Source organism: Daphnia pulicaria, chromosome 1 (assembly GCF_021234035.1).
Source record: "Daphnia pulicaria isolate SC F1-1A chromosome 1, SC_F0-13Bv2, whole genome shotgun sequence".
In the NCBI taxonomy this organism is placed as follows: domain Eukaryota; kingdom Metazoa; phylum Arthropoda; class Branchiopoda; order Diplostraca; family Daphniidae; genus Daphnia; species Daphnia pulicaria.
The window spans coordinates 14,696,661-14,717,624 of record NC_060913.1 but is presented as its reverse complement, the minus strand read 5'-3'; the positions used below and the strand labels follow the sequence as shown (position 1 = coordinate 14,717,624).

General features: G+C 41.7%; 3 protein-coding genes and 1 long non-coding RNA gene across 12 annotated transcripts; 2 read left to right on the top strand and 2 right to left on the bottom strand.

Annotated features, from left to right (window-relative positions):
- On the bottom strand, positions 1 to 5,606 carry LOC124335831 (quinone oxidoreductase-like). 3 transcript variants are annotated; one of them, XM_046789324.1, is made up of 7 exons: positions 5,445 to 5,606; positions 2,964 to 3,123; positions 2,645 to 2,895; positions 2,408 to 2,577; positions 2,183 to 2,336; positions 1,812 to 2,112; positions 1 to 1,746 (listed from the first exon to the last, which is right to left on the bottom strand). In XM_046789324.1, the coding sequence occupies exons 2-7, from the start codon at positions 3,084 to 3,086 to the stop codon at positions 1,627 to 1,629; spliced, it is 1,119 nt and encodes a 372-aa protein (XP_046645280.1). In that variant the 5' UTR covers positions 3,087 to 3,123; positions 5,445 to 5,606; the 3' UTR covers positions 1 to 1,626. The 3 variants fall into 3 exon arrangements, with proteins under 3 accessions (XP_046645280.1, XP_046645273.1, XP_046645289.1); XM_046789317.1 differs by lacking the exon at positions 5,445 to 5,606 and adding an exon at positions 3,297 to 3,536; XM_046789333.1 differs by lacking the exon at positions 5,445 to 5,606 and adding an exon at positions 3,390 to 3,536.
- An 872-nt stretch (positions 5,607 to 6,478) lies between these two features.
- LOC124332186 (rab11 family-interacting protein 1-like) lies at positions 6,479 to 12,378 on the bottom strand. 6 transcript variants are annotated; one of them, XR_006916855.1, is made up of 15 exons: positions 12,276 to 12,378; positions 11,764 to 12,181; positions 11,492 to 11,564; positions 11,385 to 11,423; positions 11,210 to 11,315; positions 11,009 to 11,146; positions 10,761 to 10,930; positions 10,568 to 10,633; positions 10,310 to 10,458; positions 10,053 to 10,240; positions 9,870 to 9,970; positions 7,598 to 9,523; positions 7,128 to 7,306; positions 6,858 to 7,051; positions 6,479 to 6,744 (listed from the first exon to the last, which is right to left on the bottom strand). XR_006916855.1 is itself a non-coding variant. In XM_046788869.1 (15 exons), exons 3-15 carry the CDS (start codon positions 11,520 to 11,522, stop codon positions 6,911 to 6,913), a joined length of 2,631 nt encoding a protein of 876 aa, XP_046644825.1. In that variant the 5' UTR covers positions 11,523 to 11,564; positions 11,764 to 12,181; positions 12,276 to 12,378; the 3' UTR covers positions 6,479 to 6,910. The 6 variants fall into 6 exon arrangements, 5 of the variants coding, with proteins under 5 accessions (XP_046644825.1, XP_046644821.1, XP_046644823.1 ...); XM_046788869.1 differs by having other exon boundaries at positions 6,479 to 7,051; positions 7,598 to 7,761; positions 8,365 to 9,523; XM_046788865.1 differs by having other exon boundaries at positions 6,479 to 7,051; positions 11,764 to 11,803; positions 11,880 to 12,181.
- A 348-nt stretch (positions 12,379 to 12,726) lies between these two features.
- Positions 12,727 to 13,781, top strand: LOC124338084. Its single transcript, XR_006917651.1, has 2 exons — positions 12,727 to 13,460; positions 13,544 to 13,781. It is a non-coding gene; the product is annotated as an uncharacterized LOC124338084 (long non-coding RNA).
- A 2,115-nt stretch (positions 13,782 to 15,896) lies between these two features.
- On the top strand, positions 15,897 to 16,956 carry LOC124336904 (N-alpha-acetyltransferase daf-31-like). Of its 2 annotated transcripts, XM_046790829.1 has the most exons (5): positions 15,897 to 16,034; positions 16,112 to 16,251; positions 16,309 to 16,392; positions 16,456 to 16,596; positions 16,659 to 16,956. In XM_046790829.1, the coding sequence occupies exons 1-5, from the start codon at positions 16,014 to 16,016 to the stop codon at positions 16,849 to 16,851; spliced, it is 579 nt and encodes a 192-aa protein (XP_046646785.1). In that variant the 5' UTR covers positions 15,897 to 16,013; the 3' UTR covers positions 16,852 to 16,956. The 2 variants fall into 2 exon arrangements, with proteins under 2 accessions (XP_046646785.1, XP_046646777.1); XM_046790821.1 differs by having other exon boundaries at positions 16,112 to 16,392.
- Positions 16,957 to 20,964: the final 4,008 nt, after the last annotated feature.

Genomic DNA, 20,964 nt, shown 5'->3' with positions numbered 1-20,964 from the left:
TGCAAGAAACATGTCACTTTATTCCATAGTATTATGATATACACTGACGTGAACAGGGCAGGGGGGAGGGAAACAAGAGAGGTTTCCATCAACGAGTGAAAGCAAAATATTGGGAGGAGGCCGGGATGGGGGGCTTGTATAAATCTACGATCCATCACAATCAATGTTACATCCGCAGATCGAAACGATTCTTCTTCTTCACTATCAAAGAAAAATTGGGGGGAGACGATTCACGTGTTAAGGTTTTTTCAGACAGCGTTATTATTTGGTTGAAAGAACTAATAAATGTTTGTTTCTTCTTCTTCAAATTGTTAACGCCCCTACTAGAATTAAGAGAGAAATGACTCATTGGTTTTCATTTATCCCATTTTTTCTTGCTCTCCATCGATCTTTTTTTCCAAATCAGACGCTAGATTATAACATCATCGTTAATGACAAAAATTTTGTTTTAATAATTGCAAAGAATCGGAAAGAATAAAACAAGAACAATGGAGTGCCGGTGGTCGACACGACTCTCTCTAGAACAGGGGGGAGGGGGAGAGAAGGGCAACATCAGTTAACAAAATCAGAATTAAATTGTCTAGTTGTATCATTCACCGGTGTGTGCTTTTCTCTAATCGATTACATCCTACCATCTCAGACTTTCAGACTGTTATTGTTTTTGTTTCAATTTTAACTAAAATTTGCACTCTGGTCGACGCTTTATCTATCGAGCCGAATTTCGATCAACGTCTCTCTACTTGAGATCCCAAAAAACAGAAAAATTTTTGAAAATAAAATCAAAAGAAAAGAAATCAAAGAGTTCCAACTCCTCTAGACACTATACGCAATCACCCGCGTAAACCGAGTTTCTCTCAATTGAATCGTTGCTTGAATGACGATGGAATTAAACGAAATAATTGAATTGTAACCATTGTAAAGTAAATACACTAAAATGAATCAAATGGAACAGTTGCCACAGCAAAGAGCGAAGACAAATCCTTTTCCTTTTCCCTAGAAAAAGACAAATTGGTTTGTCTTTTGATTCCCTTGGCTTTGACCCGCTTGCGATTTCTCGTGAGAACGCTATATTAGACCCGCACAGACAAGTCACAAGAGCAACAGTTTACGTCTCCCAAGTGTAGTCCCTGACTCTGGTACATACGGGCTTTAGTCTAAATAGTATATGGGTTTAAGAACGGTAAGAGATATACTGTAAAACGGTAGCTATAGAGAAAAGATTCAATTCAACTGCCATGATTGCTAATGTCTTCCTGCCTATTTACTAAACAATGAAAAGAATTTGTCACTGAGTTGATGGAGTAATTAAGAGGTTGAATGGGAGTGCACTTTGACGGATCGAGCCAGAGCTCTTCATTCGGTAATACAACCGAACAAAAAACAAACAACAGAATGTTGATTAGAAGGAATTGACAGAAAAGTCGCAACTGGAACGCAAAATCAAATTATGTGGGCCATAATAATGGAAAAGGAAAAAATAATAATAATTAAAAAAAATGTGCTGGGTATTACACGGATGCTGTTTCACCCTCCAGTCAACTGTGCGGATATTTTACAACCCCCTACACGCCATATTTTTTGTCGTTAATTTATCTTATTTAAATCTTTGTTTTCCTGTTTCTTCTTTTACTGAGCTGAGGAATGGAATTGCAGAATGGCCCTGCCGGGAATTTCAGATTTGCACAGTTTGTTGATCACGTCAGAAGCCTCTTCAGCTGGGAAAACGCTGTGCGGTGGAGGTTTAACCTAAAAATAAGAAATTACATTTTTTGAAACACATTTCCTTTTCAGATATCAAAGTTGATGAATACCTTGCCGGAGTGAACAAGGTCAACCAGCTCTTTGAGCTGTTGCACAGATCCCGTTTCGACGGGTTCAATGGTGATGCCGTATTCGACGGCCTTGCGCGAGAATTTGGGTAGAAGTCGATCAGCTGTTTCATGGCCGAGAAAAACTACGCCGCCCTTGTGTAGACATTGGATTGATCGGTTGAGGCTGCGCGAAGTTGTGCCAAAATCGATGACGACGTCAACCTGACCATGGCAGGCATCTTTGGTCCTTTCAATGAGAATGCGCTCGTAAAGCTCCTCATTCCATTGTATAACATCAACCCTAAAACAAGCAAGGACACATTATAGGATTACTTCCACGTGGCGTATCTTAATCAGCTTCTGCAACATACTTTCCAGATTCCTGAGCCAAGCAAAATCCTTCATCACGGAGGCAGGCCACGGCAATATGGACGCGGTGTTGTTTCTCGCTGAAGAAAAATCGAGCAAGACGCAGAGCCCAAAGAGCCAGGCCACCGGTACCGACGACCAGAATGTGGCACATTCCTGTTTGGCAAAAAGCAAAAGGAACGAAATGAGTATTCTGTCAACGTGATTGATGAATGTTGTGTCATTACCCTCGGGTCCTTTCTCTTCAGAGATGCGTCGAACAACGCTCTCGGCCTTCTGGACGGTGTTGAGAGCCCACAGGGCGCCAGATGGTAGCATGGCAGCTACGGACAACGACATATTGTCTGGGATCTTGACCAGGAATTCAATTTCCGGTACACTCATATATTCAGCATAGCTATTATGAGAAAATCAAAAGACATGAAGCAAGGTGTTGGTATAAAAAAGTCGAAATGACTGATTACCCTGGAGGACATTCATCAAATGGGTAGACAATGACATGATCACCAACTTTAACTCCACAGCTGGGGTCGACCTCTTCACCAATAGATTCTACTACTCCAGCTACTTCATAGCCTGGATAGAAGGAAGAGTCACGAAGTCCTCGATGAGAGGCACTGGTGGTGCATCCACTGTCACTGCCCATCGAGCAAGTACTGGAAGTGCTGGAAACACTGGCAGACCTCTGCCGGTAACAAGCTCCAGCACACATCACCTGTTAAGTAAGAACAAAAAAAATTAAATTTAAAACAATATGAAAGAACAAAGGAAGGTACGACGTACTTTGACTCGAGCTCCCAAGGCTGGCACATCAGGCACCATGACGTCATATTGGAAGACGTATTCCTTGCTCATACCGACCGTGGCCGGGCTCTCGATGCTAACCTGCTTGCACACTCTGTTCATTCTTGATGAAGGAATTGTTGGGGGATATTTGGACAACCTACAAAAAGAACAAAGAAGCCATCAATAAGAATTGCTGCTTTCGGTATTGCGCATTTGTCAAATACAAGTTTTAGTCTGCTTGGATTGATCGAAAAGCCAAAATATCGATTTTCTCTAAGCCTGTGTGCTACTACCCAACAAAAACCAAAACAAAACAAAAGAAGTTTTAACCTGTCGTCGGGGATGAGACACTCGACGGGCATTTTTGCACAATTTTTTGTTTTTAACGAAAAATTGAAATTCTTTTTATCAAGAATGTAATACCAGAATGAAATATCGTCCACACAATCGCAAGAGAACAAAAGGCAATTAATTTCGAAACTTGTATACGCTGGACAAGAGAGAGAGAGAGACACACTGCGTTCCGTCAGATTTTACAGAAAATAATGGTTGGCGTGAAGGAGCTGAAGGTTGGCTTTATGTGGTCGGGCGGGAGGAGTGGCGTCGTGAGTCGGCGCACTGCGTGACGTTTTATCTGCGACGCCAGCGACCAATAGCCAGGTCGGGAAGTGGGGGGCCCCACAATCACGAAGCGAGCACACTGAGAACACGTGGACAGTAGTTCCGTCATAGGAGCAAAGAGAACACCAGCAGCACCAAGGAGTTCTTGATGTACGTCCTCGGCCCCGTGAAAATCGATGCCGGTCTCTCTCTCTTATGCAGAGAAAGGCGAAAGCTACCCTACCTCCATTGACTCTATTGCGCAAAATTGCGCAAAATAAAAAGAAGTGTACCAGTTCGTTCGATGCCATAATGGCAAAAAGCTTTGGGTTTTTCTCTTCTTGTCTTTTTTTGAAAATGTAACAAACTTGTTTTTGTTTTTATAATAAGAAAATATGGTAAGGGCATTATCAAGGTACAGGTGTACTAATAATTTAAAATTCAGCTCAGACGTTCTCTGCTGGACGTAAACAACTCCTTATACGGTTCACATCCAAAATGGCAGTGTGACGAAAAGAGGCACGAAAAGGGTCAAGTCCCAGACGATATACTCGAAAATATCGATACAGAAATACAAAGTTGTTGACGATATAACTAGTCCCGAAAAACGAACGAACCCATTCAACTGAAACAAACATCGAAAGACCTTCAGGAAAATAAAAATGGCTTCGGGATTTTCGGACATTTGGTCAACAACACAACATTTGTATGCTTTTCATAACATTGCATTATTTTAAAAATTAAACAATTTAAAATATATCGGTGACGCAAAGGTTGATCTAATTCTATTCTTTTTTGCTACCTTCGTTATCTTCCCACAAACAATGTTTATCTATGCCAAAGATTAGGATTCAAACCAGCAAAACAATAATAACCCATGGTCTAAAACAAACAACAAATGTTTATCACGTACGCACGACTGCATTTCGAAAAGAGTTCCTCTTATTTTTGCAAAAGTATTAGAATTTTAAACAACTGCGCAGTATAGTGGTCGAGACCATTGGTGTCTTGTTTTGTTGTCCAACTCTCAAGTCTTGAAAAATTCTCTCATTTCATTTTCTCTTCTCCATATTGGGAGTGTGACCAAAAAGAGTCCAGTAGCCTTCGCCGGTCAAGTCCAGTTCAACAAACAAACATGACGTCATACGAATTATTTTATGTAACAAAATATAAGAGGATGTCAGTTAACTGATTCCTCGCTTCCGTTGTAAATTTTACTCAAAACAGCGGAATGACCGTATACCCACGTACGATGGGGAAACAGATCAACGTGCCATTTACTAACACTATTCGCTATTTAGGACTCGTTTTATTTACGAAAAGGAAATGGGAGATCTGGCAGGGCCGGCCGGCCGGTGTGCGTGTGTCTGTGTCCTAGAACTCTCCCGATACATTTTCACGCAGCGTAGCACGACTCGAGCACGTGATCGGCTCACCACCACACCCCCGGCTACTCCCTCCACCTCGTCCCTTTGGTCTCGTTAAGCGACAAAGAAATTAATGTCTTTCTTCTTTCTTAATGGCTTATCTAATTAATTTACACCGTCTTCGTATTACAGAGGATTTAATTGACTTGTTGTGATTTTAGATACGAAGCGGAAACGATCAACATTTCGGCCACATTGAAAATGGATACACCCAACAGTCCTCAATTTCCTTGGTCTTTTTCTTAAAAACGAGATCGTTCTAAGGTGTGTCTTGTTACAGAAAAATAGACTATTAAACGACGTCCAACGTTCAGGACGTTGTGGTTTGGGAACAAACAAACAACACAATTAGTTAAATGAGTCGTTTCAAGGTTATTTCTTGGTCTGTTTGCTGTTAGATTTATTAAATTTGAGGAAGTTTTAGGTAAAAGATAAAAACGAGCGAGATTACCTGCTACTTTATTCAGCTGCTGCTCGAAGCGATAACAAGACAAAAACTGGTTTTCGTGAAAGCACACGCAACAAACTATTTGCATGAAAACGTTGGAGAGATTCTGTTCGACAAAGCCTGAAGCTCAACTGCTGCAAGCTACAGTGTTACGTGATCTGTGCTGTTGTTGTGAAAACTTGTGGACCCATAGAACTCGGGAGAGAATACGACTCGTTTGACTGCTAGTTTTCACCCAGCGCTCCATGCGGTTGGAATTCACAACATGATCACAATCGACTCAGCAAATGGAAGAAATGGGGAAATTTTGAAGCTCTGGATACAAGGCACCGCCACCAGTGCACTGAAAAATACTAGTCCTTTTGACCATGTTTCTTTCCAATCTATATATCTTCCAAAATATGGCCGATGACCGCGTTCGGGAAGTCAAGATAAATCTTAAACGATTACGTTATTTCGTTAAGCACAAATTGTATTTCTTTTTAAATGAGCGTTGAAAATTATTAGAAGATAATAAAATTACCGATAGAAATGTATTTTGAGAGTTCTAACAATTGTTTGCACCCACAAAGTCACAAACTAGTTTCACATTTGACTAAATAGGTAAGGCTTCGCGATTTAAATTAAGAAATTCGCTAAAATTTAAGGTTAGAATACCTCGAGAAATTTCTGCGATGTGACAATACTATTCTAATCAATTTTACGATAAAAAATTTGACTTTCTATTAATAGATCACTTGATAACAAATGAAAACAATGGTTTCAGCGCTACCATCTAGCGGCCAAGATTCAAATCTAGAAAACGCAATCCGATCTGTCGAGCTGAGCGCGCGAATAAATTTGAACATAAATTTACAGAATGGTACTCAATTCGAATGCTGTAAATCTCAGCTTTTCAGGGACAGCGCTGTTCATTCGATAGCAGCAGTAGATTGATTGAGACTCAATCAGATTCACATCAAGATGTAAGTCATAGCTCAACGGATATCCCCATTTGCATCACACCGGAAATTGAATAATAATGACGAAACAGATAATGGCTTTAAAACAGTATGTTTCTATTATTCATTAATTAATAGGGCAATCTGGAAAGAAACAGAACATTACGATAAAATTATGATTCGAAACATAGTAGATGAAGCGAGAAACGTTGAAAATAAATGGCGGCAACAAGCATTCTGTTACATAAGGCACGCCGTCGGAATGTGTTCTTGTTTTTGTCCAAGCGACAAACAACAAGAAACAGCATCATCGCACTATTTTTAAGTTGAGAAATGGCGTTTTTGTAATTTAGCGATGATCCCTATTATCGGAAGGAATTATGGAAGGAATGGACATTTGGACCATTGAACGTGTAAACAAAAAAAATATAAATGGTACAAATAAAAAAATTAAAGAAAACACCCCCAAAATTACATCAATTCCTCATGTGATTGCGTGATTTTCTCTAAATGGACGGGGGAAATAAATTATTTCCGAAAAGTTTTGGCTTTGACGGGCGTCTGGAGAACAGTGGGGCACGTGTCGATCACTTTCAATAACAGACTGTCTATGTAGTCTTTTAGATCCGAAATTTCATTATCACGATCTTCCAGTAAACCAATCAAACCCTGCAAAAGAAACCAGAACCAGACGGACGTTATTACGTACGCATTGATTAACGGAAACCAAACAAGATTTCCTCACCTCTCGGGATTTTTCCTGGTAAACCCGCAATCGATCCTCGGATGTAGACGAGTCACGCGGTGTACGGTGATGATCGCGGGGTGTGTTGTTGTTGGCAGGCTTATCCTCGCCGACCACGACCCGCTGGTGAAACGAAGCTGCCATTTTCATGCGGTGCGACTCGTTGGAATTCGCGGAAACTGTTCAAAAATACATCAAACAAAATAGATTTCATGAGAAAACCAAGTCACGTTCAGACAAATCATGAAAATTATGTGTGTGTGGGTGCACAAACTCAACAAGGCTTGCAAACTAGTGTTAGTAACAAGAACAACAACAACAATCCCAACCTCGTGCATGAAAATAGTGGAAAGTGAAAAGCAAGTCAAACAAGAGAGGTTAGCTTTTCTTTTCTTTTGTTTGATTTTTGATTAAGTGCCGTGGGGGGGAGGAAAGAGCTTAAGAGGTTTTGATTGGGAGGGAATTTTTACCCGCCTGTTCTCCTGCACCATCATCGTCCTCGTCGTCTTCTGTGATGGGCGAGCCAGCCGACTGGTCGTAGGAAGGCGATTCCAATGCCATCGTTTTCAGACAAGGAGCCAACGAAATCCGTTTACGTCGCGCTTTAGCCTCTTCGTCGACAGGCTCGAATGGAACGATGGATCGTCGTCCGCCAGCCCCGCCAGTCCCAGCATCAGGAGTTTGCCATTTTGTCATGTCGTAATTATCCCAAGATAATTCGGCGCGATTGGACGCTGTAGATTGGACGGAAAGTGGCGTCTGAACTGCGGCAGGTTTAAGGAGTTGCGGAGTGGCGGGTGGTGGGGTAAAGACCGCCTCGTGCGCCAATAAAAGTGCAGACAAGGGACGATTTAAAGCTTCGGTAAAATTAGTTGAAGTGCTGGAATTGGAAGGGCTGACTTCAGGCGCTTGATTGTCTTCTGCGGTCACATAGACGGCGCTGTCCATAGTCTTGGCATGGTCCGAATTAGAGGCAGCCGTCATTCCATCCGATAAATGTTCGGAGCCCCCGAATCCCTGACTGATATCTTCCTTACTATCGTCGAGCCAATCTAAGTCAACTACTCCAGCTGATTTCGGTTCAGTGTCCGTTTCGCTAGTGGGTGTAGAGAACAAACTAAAAAGACGATCACGTCGAATTTCCTTAGGCGAAGAATTGATAGGCGTATCTTCAGCGCGGCCTGACGTCTGATGCGGCGCAACTCTCACCATTTCTTCTTCAACTTTCTCAACTGGACTGATCTGGACGGTTTGATCGTTGAAAAAGTCGTAGGTCGGTTCACCCTCAATCGATTCTTCTTGGATTTGATCTTCTTCCTCACTCGTTTCATCATTGTAGAGTTCAACTACGTTTCTGTCCCTGACTGAATTCGGAGGAAGAGCCTCTTCTTGTATTTCATCTTCTTCCTCGCTCGTCTCATCATTGTAGAGTTCAACTGCATTGGAGGCCCTGACTGGTTTCGGAGGAGGAGCCTCCGCAGGCAGACCGGCCGATTGGTGATCGTGCTCTTGGATAACTTTCTCCAATAACTCACAAACACTGTCTTCGTTCAGCATCATTTCATCCGATTCTTCAACATTGTCCAAAACAATCACGTTCGACGGCTGGGCAGGATTGTAAGTCAAGTCCAGTATGTCACCACGATCATCATCTTCAAAACGCTGATCATAAACGTCTGAATCCGAATACTGTCCATCATCGGACTCAGAATCGAAAGGATTCAGTTGAATGGGCGAAATACTCGGAGAATACTTAACGTCAATCACATTTCTGGGCTGAACGACTGGCTGTTGCTGGATTATTGGAAATTCATCCGAGGATGGAAGCAAAGGTTCATTCAACATCTCAAGCGAAGTAGTAGGTGGGAGTGGACTTCTTCTGGGTTTGGGAACAGGCGGTGGTCGAGAAACATGTTCATCATTCATGACAACACCGACAGGGAAAGAAGAAGGATGGGGTGGTGATGCTGACATGCGGGGTCGAGCCGACAGTGATTGGCCAGTGTCAAACTCGGCATTGGCTTCCTCACCTGCTGGTTGGGAATTGACCTCCATGGTTGGAATTTCATCTACGGTCGCTAAATCCTTGCGTTGGCGAGCCTGGGGGATGACCGTCGGTTGGTCCACTTCCACCGGTACTTCTTGATTCTTGGCGTTTCGAGTTTTGGGAACAGGAACGTTACCGCTGTTCAGTTTGCTGGACGGAGGCGAGGCGGACGGTGAGAGCGACGGCTGTTCGACGACAAAGGAATCCTGGATGATGATGGAAGGCACTCCGTCGGCCACTAATGACGGCGGTGAGGAGGCATGCAAAACAGCTGCAGCAGCCGTTGCCATAGCAGCAGTTGTCATTGCAGCACCTGCCTTCTCCTCCTTGACGACGGGGTCTTCCGACACTGCGGATAAAACCAAGCCGGAACCGTTTGTTGAGAGAGAAATGTTTGACCACCGCTGAGTCGTGTACTAACGGCTGGCGTAAACATTAGAAATGCATGAAGGCACTAAGCACTAATTAAAGATCGGAATAGACATCCACAAAGCAGAAACGAGTGGAAAAAAAACGACAAACAAGATGGACTACTATTTGGATGGAGAGACTAATAAAAAAAAAATTCCATCGCACACCCAGCATTCAATTAATTAAGCTCCAAAACACCCAAGTTTTTAGTTCTTTACGGCGATAGGCAGGGAAGGAGGAAAGAATAAAGCAAGCAAGCTGAACGGTCAATGACTCGATCTCACCTTTGTTCTGCTTGCTTCCGAAAAATTTCTGGTTCCAATCACTTTGTTGTTGGGTGGGCGACTTACTCGCACCGCTGGTCACGGAGACGGCCAAACTGGAACTGGAAAAGTAAAGTAAATAAAATGTAGATGAAAATAATAATCTGACACAACAATCAATTATTCTGAAACTCGAGCACTCACATTGAAGTCGAGGGTTGAATGGCTCGGTTTGGCAAAGTAGCTGACGAGCCGGAACGTTTCATTGAATTGTGCCGGAGTAACTCGCCGCCCCCAAGGTTTTCTAGCGATCCTTGTCCACTAGCTAAGCTACTACTGCCACCGGCCAGGTTCAATGAACTTCCAGAGCTTTTGTGTGATAACTCATCAAACTGGTTAAAAAGAAACGTTTAAAATTCAAACCAGGTTCTCAAAAACGGCAGAAAAAAGAATTAATATACTCTGAATTCATCATCATCTTCAGATATAACACCAGGGTCTGGCTCTCCACCGGAATATTTGCCACTATATCTACCGGAACTGTGGCGGGAAAGACGGCCATCTCCACCCTTTTCGTCCCTTCCACTTTTTGGCAATCTCAATTTGCTTCCTATTAAATGACATTAAAGGGAAGACAAATTAGTAAACGTTCTGACGCATAATAAGTCATTTTCAAAATATCTGTGCCGTGCTTTCATTCATTTAAGAAAAATGCTTACCGACGGACGAAGCTAGTTTCTTGATACCTCCTTTTTTCTCTTTACCCAGGCTCATAAGACTTCCCCCTGGTCAGACGTGATAAGGCATGCGTTATAATTAATTACGTTACCTTTGATATCCATAGACCAGCAGAACCATCATCCAAGTGAATAAGGTATCATGCGATCAGGCGTCAACAAAAAAATAACTTACCAATATTATGTGCAGCTTGGGACAGGTGGCCAAATGATCCTTTATGTTTCTCCTTTTTAGAGAGATCCAACAATGATCCCGACTTAACTGTAAACGCCACACGAACCTCGATTTCACCACGGTTCTTATTTTTCCCCTCTTGGCCAGGCTTACTTTTTAATGGATACCACCTGTTTCACGATAATTTTTTTAAATATAGAGATTTAGATGCACAAACGAACGTGACTAAAAGTTGAGATATATCTTACTTTGTTCTTGGCCTTTCATAGACATCAAAGTTGGAAAGAGGCAGTGATACCATGCCCAAAAACTCGTCAACTCCAATGAAATTTTGATGTAATGCAGTGAGTACGATTTCTGCCGTATTCCCTTGAGTAGGAATGGCCCTGAAGCAATAAAAATGTCATTGTAAAACAATTCTCACATTATTTATCAATGTTATGACTCACAGTTCACACTCTTCCTGCCATTCTAACTCAGATAAGGCCTTTTGTTTAACCGATGTCTGAAATTTCTCTTTTCCAAGAGAAATTGTAACAAAGGCATCATTTGTACCTGACAAAATGAAAAGTCAACCAAAAATACGTCAAATACAGGCCTTGAAATCTATAACAATTGGTGTACCATTTTTCCCTTTGGTCAACAGTCCTTTCACTCTGCAAACTAGACGCAATACAAAAAAGAAAGAGGTTTTACGAAATGAACAATCAAGCTGAAAAACATGCTGGTACCTGTAACTTGGACATGTGTTGGACTCCACATTCTGTAGGTTGCTGAGAGTGGATAAATCAGCTATGCTGATCACTAGATTAAAAAGAATAGGACAAATTGAAAAACACAAAAGGAAGAAACAAAATGTCAACTAGATATTAATTAAACTTATTTTAAAAAACAGGAATAACAACATCAGTCTGAATCTCAAGCTGCCATCAATCCAAAAGCCTCCCCTTCATGAAATTTGCTAGTGCAGGCTCTCAACAGAGAGTCAAGGTCGGTTACTCACCCGTGAAAAAAGAGAGAAAAGCACGATGCTCTCTGGTTGACTTCCGGCCTTCAGGGGGTGTTTTGTTTTGTACCTAAAAAATGATGTCACGCGGGACGAGAGAACGATGGGAAGAACTGATCACCGCCACAGCCACCAACTGAATTTTCGAATTTCAATCAAGCCTGCCTGATAAAAGTCAAAGGTATGCAACTCCTTCGTGGCGGTTAACGTGTCCACGATTGCAGGATATTATTTATGAGCACAGTAGATTAGCAAAGCAGAGCCCAGCAGGTAAGCAAGCTCTCCAACTTTAAGTTACCGACTGAGTCTGAGATTTTTTTTCCCTATGTCGCTTACGTCAGGCGGCTCTGCTGTATCAACGCCATCTACCAGAAAAGAACTGTACAATTTTCTATTGAGTACAAGCTTTTTATTTCTGCGTGAAAGAAGAAAATAAAGAAAGAACATATTATGTAAAAAAAATGGCGGAAATATGATCTAGGATGAAGTAAAACACCAAAAAAACCTACTTTGGGTACTGTTCAATATCCGATTTGTGATTTAATCCGCCTTAACTTTGCTCTTTTTTGTTTTTCAGACCAGGAAGTAACATCAGAAACGTTAGGTAGAAAGTTGCTGCCTTGTAGCCGACATATGGCTTACATCGAACAACAAAAAAACACGCAGTCGTGACCCGGGCTCAGTATAATATGTAAAAAAATTTGTGGCGTGGGAAGTTGTGCCTGATTCTCATAAAAAGGTTGAGGGGAGGGCGGTTGCGGATAGATTTAGTTTCGTCGAACGGGGTCAGCTTCATGGTGAAAGTTTACGGACACAATCGACGTACGGTTCGATCACTATTACCGCAAAGTAGCCTCGCTAATAAAATAACTCGATTTTTTTCCAGGACCCCCACGCAGAAAATAATGCCATTGTTTAAAGAATAAACTTTATGTCCTTCAAGACTGACAACATACGATAGAAAAATACAAAAAGTGTGACTCAAACCTACAAGAATTTTCTAATCGAAATTAGTCTGTTGATGCGATAAGAGAAAATTGTTCGAAATTCCCCCCCAATGACTCAATCAGCATTACGCGTGATCACTGTAACCGTGACGTAAGTTTACAGTTGTGGAACTGATTTGACAGTCGCGATAAATTTCTGGGTTGGTCGTGTATGCAAAGACGTGACGCTTTCGGGTGATTGTGCTAACGGGACAAGTTTTGAGGTTTGGCAAGCAGCGTACCCATCATTATATCAGAGTTGTAACGAACTGAAACACGCTGAGCTTGCTCAAGCCAAACAGCTAGTTGTTCCAAAAATCGTGCTGCTGGAAAACGAATCTCAGTAGGACATACGCAAATAATCAAGTTTGTTTTGAATTGCGCATGTGCTGATGGAATCTACAGATTTACTGGAAAGATCCTGTGGGCAGCAACATATAGAACGGTGTGGCTAATACAGCTACGTTGTAATAAGCTGGGTGAGGTAATGGAATTAAAGTTTCAATCGTGAAACTTGACGAGTTTTTTTATGGCTTGATTTTTTTTTCTTTTTTCTTTCTTTAAAACACAGCTGTGGTTTTTTAAATAAAGCTTCTAGCGCTAGATGGAGTCTTTTGTCGGAGGTATCGTGAAAAAAAGCAGGTAACACCGGATCTCCGGAGGCAAGATAGAAATTCAGTCGGAAATGCTATCTATTTTCCGATAAAGGTTCTAATTTATTTCCCACTTAAATGCAATTAACATTCAGGACGAGAATAAAATTGGACTGGTTAACTAAGGACATTTTTTAGGCGATCCGCAGTGGTTCATCGCGAGAGTCAACTATGAGAAGTATTGAAAGTAGATTGACTATCGATCGTATATGATCGAACAAGCAGGTTTACATAAATGAATGGGGTTACAATCGGACGGGCAAGGAATCAGGACACGGGTCTTCTTGGTAAGATGCGATACATTAGAAAACAGATTTAAACAAAAATGCATACAACAGAAAATTGGAAACTCATTACACCCGTTATGACTCACTGAGTATGTTTTCAATATACCGTGTCTAAGTAATTCGTTTCGTAGCGTATCAGAGGATACGTTTCCGACGTAATGTTTACACGAAACGATCCTGATTTGAGAAATAGAAGTACGACGATTCATAAGTATTGTCAGTATTCCTTGCGTTGAAACTGAATTATGCAATGAGCTAGTTCCATCACTTTGAGGTTCTTGAGACGTTTGTGTTGAACAGCAGTCTCCAAGACACCATCAGTGAATGAATTACATTCGGTAATCTGAACATGTTCAAGTAAAGGGGATGACAACAGCAGAAGCAGAAAGTCGAAGGGCATATTATAATTGCAAAAGAAAATCGTCTTAAGATTCTTTAAAATTAGATGCTGCTTTTCGATCTGTTCAATCTGCAATTTATTTATCTTAAAATACTTTCATATACTGATTTTGAGGGGGTATTATGATAGCACAATTTATCTCCGATGGACAAATTGACCAAATGGGGGCAATATTCAATGATGGTGGAAACCCGGAGAGAATCTAAATGCAGGATTTCAAAAATCTCCAAAGATTTCCCAACAACCTGAAGCAAGGGAGCCACGCCCCCATCAAATGTGATTTCAGTTTCATCATTAACTTTGCTTTTTGTGCAGCGCAAGATTTTAAGTGCAGTTAGCTTCTCAATGGACTTCAAGCTTAATAAATCACAGTCTCTAAATCCTTTGATTGCATGAACTGTGACGTGATTAATGGAAATACATAAAGGCAGTACTAGTCGGAGGCTGTCACTTCTATAGATCATACCACAAGGAATATTTAGAACACGCAAAGAGGAATATCCGTTTGTATGGCGATTGATCTTTTTCTCTGTTGATTTATTGGCTAATTTCACCAAGGCTTCAAAGCTATTATCATTCTCAAGTATTGCTAAGGATGGACAATACTTGATAGCCCTTTTTGCTCCACAAATGGTAACTCTAGTTTGCAGAATGTTTAAATGTTGAAGGGTATTACATGTTCAGTGGGGTTTTCCTACCATCTCAAAATTTTCTACATTGATAAATAACCAATGTATCCCTGAGTCACTCACATAAAAGCAGTCACTGACATCCAACGATCTATTTTAAAGAAAATTGTCAGTTAGTCAAAATAAATTATTGGCAATTATTGGACTACCTTAATTTTGCACAATGGGTCCCGATGCTTCTTAAACAGAAGTTATCTGCTGTTGTGTTTTTAAGGATCAACACTTGCAGATTTTCAAAATATGGGAAAAAATGCAGACAGTCTTCAGAATAAAAAGCAAATCTCATATTCTGTAATTGTGGGGTGATGAGATGTACAAGAATGTTGTTGTTCTCCACTGGTTTTCCGCTGCTGCAATCGGTGAAAGAACTAATGAGTTCCTCTAAAACACCCGTGGCTGAAAATAGTTTGTTGAAACATGAAACATATAAGTAAAATAATTTCGATGCAAAAGCAGTATTGTATGAATGAATAACATATAGTGTAACGACGCCCGTGACAATAGTACTAATGAACTTACGTAGTTGTAGAAATGGATTGTTGATTCTCATTTGTGAACCGACTACGACTGGGTTCAAATGACTTGTTGCACAATTACTTTTTGTTAAACTTACTTTAATGCAGTCTTTGCATAATACAAAAAGGGACTTTACTTGGAAAGGATTTACACAGATATTCATCACAGACATCTTAGACCTGCCCGCTATAGTGATGAGTTCAGGTTTCAGACTGAATCAAAATCTATGGTAACGCCCTCTCTTTATACCCCAGACTTAGGAAGTGGGCATGTACGACCATTCGAAATTAAAACCCTCTTTCTATTTTTCTAAGAAAAGATTAACAGGGAAATGATAGCTTGCAACCCAATTGCAAAAACCGATTTATGAGCTTCAAATTTTTAGAATTAGGCACTTAAAAAAGAATAATCCGCGAAGGTTAGCAAGGTCAAAGTATAAATCTTGTTGACTGCGGTAATATGGCTTAAACTTAACTTGAAGGTTATGGCAAGTTTTTAGTGTAATTATTCGTCGACTTTTTGAAATTTGAATTTTTGGCATCGCATCGCTATTAAGCTCGTACAGGGATCGACCGTTAGATGGTGGTAACTATGGCCTCTGCTCATGCTTTGTATGTCGTCTGCTGCGTCAGAAAATCCCAATTGCCGTTTGTCAGAAATTGTCAAAAAAACAGTTTTTTCTCACTTAAATTTAGTCAATATTACAATTCTTCGAGATGAATATACGATGTGCTAGGGTGAGTTCAACAAAGAGGTGAAATATGCATACTAATCTCACGTAAATAATGTTATTTTCTCTGTGACCATTTCCCAGCCGGAAGACTTGATGAACATGCAGCATTGTAATCTCCTTTGCTTACCAGAAAATTATCAAATGAAATACTTTTTCTATCATGGTCTCTCCTGGCCTCAACTAAGCTACGTTGCTGAAAATGAAAAGGGACATATTGTTGGGTATGATCAATTCCTTTCTATTGCTAAACTGCACTTACATTGTCATCTTTTTAATAGGTATGTCTTGGCTAAAATGGAAGAAGATAGTGAGGATGAACCTCATGGCCACATCACATCACTTGCTGTGAAACGATCCCACAGGTACAATCGTTACAAATGTCCCTCATTGCACTAAAACTTATACTCTTATACTTGGTTTGACAGACGGCTAGGGTTAGCCCAAAAGCTTATGGACCAGGCATCCAGGTCGATGATTGAGTGTTTCAATGCAAAGTATGTCTCTCTTCATGTCAGAAAGAGCAACAGAGCAGCACTCAATCTCTATACCAATACCCTGAAGTTTTCGTAAGTATTCATTCAACATTTTTTAATTGACTTGCGAAACATGAACATGTCTTTTTGCAAAGGATTTCTGAAATCGAGCCAAAGTACTACGCCGACGGAGAAGACGCTTATGCCATGAAGCGTGATTTGGTATCGTTTTCCCAGCAACACGATACACTTCCGGCCGACCCATCAACATTCTACGAGACGAAAACGCCCGAAGAACGCAAACGTCTTGCCGCCATTGCCCAGGAGAACAGGAACATGGAAGAATGATTTGCGCGGTGACGAAAGATTCTGAAAATTCAGTTGACGGTTGAGTTGTTAAGAAAACATAAAAATGGAGCGTGAATACAAATCACGCAGCATCCCTTGCAAAAATAATCTTTGAATTACTAGTGAAAGGCAAGGTAAAAACCCAGAGTCGTTTTTGGTGCTGGAACCTTCTCTTTGCTCTCGACGACTCCAAAAAAGGAGGAAGACACGTCCAAATGGAGTGGGCAAAGCAAAAAAAGAAAACAAAACGCGCGACTATGTGTGTGTGCGTGAGTGAATATGTACTTCCCCTTTCCCTCCCCCGTCGGTGTAGAGAGACACCAAGGGCTCGTTATCCTTTGAGACGTCGGTGTGGTGGATGCCTCTTTTCTTTTGTTCTTGCGTTCTCTGGTTCACGCCCCGCTATTGACAAACGATGGCAAAAGGTTACGTGTAGGCGCGGATCGCACGTGACGGGAGCGCTCGCCCAGGAGCGAACAAGAATGGGAAGGAAACGCGAAGGAGGTTATAGAAGAAAGCCCAGCTAGACTTTTCTTTCTGTAGGGGATGCGAGTCATAAGAATGATGCTGCCGGTGGAAAGCACATTCTTTGACGGTGACCTAACTCAAAAAAAGCCATTGCTGTGTGTGACTTGTTCAGTTTGATGTTCGATGTGTATTTCTGTCCTTCCCACTTTTGCGCTTTGGCTATTTACGGAGAGTCGTTAGCGCTATTATTGGGTACAAGGTGCCATAAAGTCCTGGTCGCCCCGTCCCCACCTCAGTGTCGGAAATTCCGACCGCAAATCTGGCCGATATCAAAAACAACCTCAACACTGTAGGCTATATACTCGTGCGTCCCGCCGCCATCCATTTGGAAGGAAGGAGAAAAAAAAGTGGGGGTCCGATTCACGCGGGATTATAGACTCTCTTGTTTTGGGTTTTTCTCGAAAGGTGAAACCATCGGAGCGCGAGGGATGGTAATCGAATGGATGCGTCATAAGACGATGACGCCGAATTTCAGTCGTCGTCGGTACACCGGTTTCTGTGGGTGTATAGAAGGGAAAGAGACAGTGTATAGCTTGTGACCAAGCGCTTATATGAATACTTCAAAAAGAAAGAGAGAGAAAGAGAGAGAAGGAAAAACGTAGGAAAAGGGCATTCAACAAAACCTTGAATGGCCGGCGCCAAACTGAGCGTTTAGTGTATAAAGATGGGAGAGAGAATGTGTGTTACGCTGCGTTATTACGATTGAATCAAGATTTTTTTTTTTTTTTTTTTTTTTTTTGGTTTTCCTTCTTCAACCAAGTATTACCTTGACCCGAAATTTTTTGAGAAAAAACAAAAACAAATAAGTGTTGCCCGGAACCAGGAAATCGGCGACTGTCGGTACGAGAGTACCGGCACGTAATTACTACTACCGAGAAATCAAAGCTAAAATACTTTTGTTCTGTGTAACTGGTCACTCGCGTTAATTGCATTAGCCAGAAATGATCTGCCCATGCGAATAATAAGATTGGAAAATGGAAAAGAAATGAGCCGCAATGTTTTTGGCATGGGCAAACAGGAAAAGTTGCAGAATTATTAGGAAATTTAGAGTTTCTTCGAGTTGAAACAATCGATCAAATGAGAAACAAAAAGGTTCTTCCTTTAGACCTGTTCTTGGCAACAAGTTTTTTTTGTTCCCTACTTGTTATACGTAGCTTTGACGTCCATATATAGGAAATGTTGCCGGCGATTCTTGCGTGATTCAGACAATTCAGCCAAAATTGAAATCAAAAGGGCCTTGCCATTTCAACACGGAAAAATCATGTTCAAATGTTTTGGCTGCCGCAGTTGAAACATCAATCACGTAAAGTATGTTGGTTGTCTTATTGTTAAACAGGAATTTGTTCATTCAACGTGGATGGTATATACTTGGAAAATGACAGAACCCACATTTATGCAATACGTGCTGCAGCATTTTCAACACTGCCCACGCAATCATCGGCATCTAACCGCTGCATCAAATGGAGACAAATCTATTTTAGCCTTTCAAAGCAAATGACAGGGCGTGAGTCCGATTAAATTTGGGCTGCTTAGCATTTACACAGGCTATTTGCATATCTCTTCCGGGGGTGGTAAACCCCCTCAGCCTAATTGTAAAGATCACCTTTCTGTCTATAAATAGGGTGGCGCGGTGTGCAAGTATCCTCGTAAATATTAATGGGGTGCAAGAAATAAGCCCTTGGAAAAGAGAAAGGAGTATAGTAGTAATATAGTGCCTACAACCTATAATGGAATAAGCAGGAAATCAATTTTGGTGTGCAGTTCAAAAGTGGCCCCACAACACGGCCATCGTTAGTTTATTGCGTCAATTGGCGAGACTTGTGAAAGATCGATTCCAATCAGGCCCTCATTACACGCGAAACAATCTAAAGATAGCCCCCTTTGTCAAGTTGTCTGCTACTGCGCTGCACACACGATGTAAAATCAACAAGTGCAAAAAGTGGCCCCGTCTATAGAAACCAGAGAGAAAAGACGTCAAGAGTTTGCGGTGCATCATCCAAAGACAAACTGTTTTTGGGAGACGCGCGCCGTTGCGCAGATCACGGCGTCAAAAACAACACCGGCGGCGGTGGTCGTGGTTACTCAGCCAATAATCAAACTATATAGTACACACACAGAGAGAAACTAGAGTAAATAACAATATATAACTTGTATAGAGACAAAGAGATAATACAAATGGGTTGTACCGAAGGCACTTTGTGTTGTGTGTCCCGGAGTACGTCCACCGACATGTCGTCTCGTGTACAAACAGACACACACGCAAGACGCAAGAGAGAGAAAGAAGAAGAGAAAAAAGGGAGATTGAAAACGTGGACTTGATCTGACGCTCGAAGAAGATGCTGATGGATATGGTTACTCACACAAAAGACCGTGTGTGTGTATACAGGGCTTCTCCGCTGGCTGCTCCCGCCACGGTCAGTTTGTGTATACACACACGCACAACTCGGCGGAGAGAGTGCGCTAGGGTATATTAGTCATTGTTTCGGCCAGGAGAAGAAGAAGCCAAAAGAAGATGGCAGACAGACAGTATACTGTGTATCCATCAGCAGATGGATATACCGTGCGGCATCAGGGCGTCAGGGCGCACACACTTCACTCGTCGGCAGTGCAGCGGTTGTGTGTCGGCGTTCATGGCCTTTCTAACAATAAGACGCTGATTGCGTCCCGCACAATTGATGTGGACCATGAACCCCCCCCCCCCTTGCCACATGTTGGTCTCTCTTGCCCAGCACCTTGGAAACAGAAAACTGTTTCTTATATGTATATTTGTCGATAGTAAAATCGGACGAACCTATGATAAACATATACTGTCAGCACAGACGCGCGGCCGTCGCCAGGCTATTTACCTAGCCAGAACAGCTTTTTGCTTTTTTAAAAGAAAGATGTGTTGTTGCGAATCGAAAATGTGAGTCACGATTTACGTCTTCCCAACTCTTGCACGATCGTCTGCGTTAATAGCTGTCGGTTTACATCTCTGGTCAACATCCCAACTCAACTCTCGACTTGTCAAAATCTCAGATTAACAACTAAAATGGCCGCGTTCAATCCCCCACCCCAAAATAAAAGTTGACAATAAAAATTCAAAACTAACCTTTTCTTTGCTGGTTGGTGGAATGAATTGATGTGGAGGAGTTATCAATAGCTAATTCAGACAAGACAATCTTTTGTGGGTAATCTTTCAGGTGGTGGCGCAATCTGTGTCGATGATGACTCGGCGAGAAAAAACGGTTTACCCCAACATGGCATGCGACACACACAAAACAACCGTATACACACTCACAGCACTACAGCCATTGGCGTACATAAAACGTGTCTAGACTGTAGATATTGCTCGCCTACACTCTTCTCTACAGTCTGGACGCTCGAGGATGTGGAGAGGGGGGGGGGGGGCGCTATTAAGAAAACCAACCGTGTCATATACTATAGCTGGGCCGAGAATATCATTCCATCTGACATCACTGCGATTTAGCGCTCTCAATTATCAGGCCATTGTTCAAAGAATGAAGAGAAGGCGAGGGAACGGTGACGTGGTCCTAGAGAAATGACGATTATAAGCACAAAAAGGGGAATTCTATCTGACGTCAC

Coding starts and splice junctions, on each gene's coding strand:
- LOC124332186 (XM_046788866.1), bottom strand. CDS start 11,522: ATGTGGAGTCCAACACATGTCCAAGTTACAG. Junction 11,316..11,384: donor GTTGACCAAAGGGAAAAATG/GTACACCAATTG, acceptor TCATTTTGTCAG/GTACAAATGATGCCTTTGTT. Junction 10,634..10,760: donor CCAAGCTGCACATAATATTG/GTAAGTTATTTT, acceptor ACGTCTGACCAG/GGGGAAGTCTTATGAGCCTG.
- LOC124335831 (XM_046789317.1), bottom strand. CDS start 3,328: ATGCCCGTCGAGTGTCTCATCCCCGACGACAG. Junction 2,337..2,407: donor TGAAGAGAAAGGACCCGAGG/GTAATGACACAA, acceptor TTTGCCAAACAG/GAATGTGCCACATTCTGGTC. Junction 1,747..1,811: donor ACCTTGTTCACTCCGGCAAG/GTATTCATCAAC, acceptor TCTTATTTTTAG/GTTAAACCTCCACCGCACAG.
- LOC124336904 (XM_046790821.1), top strand. CDS start 16,014: ATGAATATACGATGTGCTAGG. Junction 16,393..16,455: donor GCTGTGAAACGATCCCACAG/GTACAATCGTTA, acceptor TTGGTTTGACAG/ACGGCTAGGGTTAGCCCAAA. Junction 16,597..16,658: donor ACCAATACCCTGAAGTTTTC/GTAAGTATTCAT, acceptor CTTTTTGCAAAG/GATTTCTGAAATCGAGCCAA.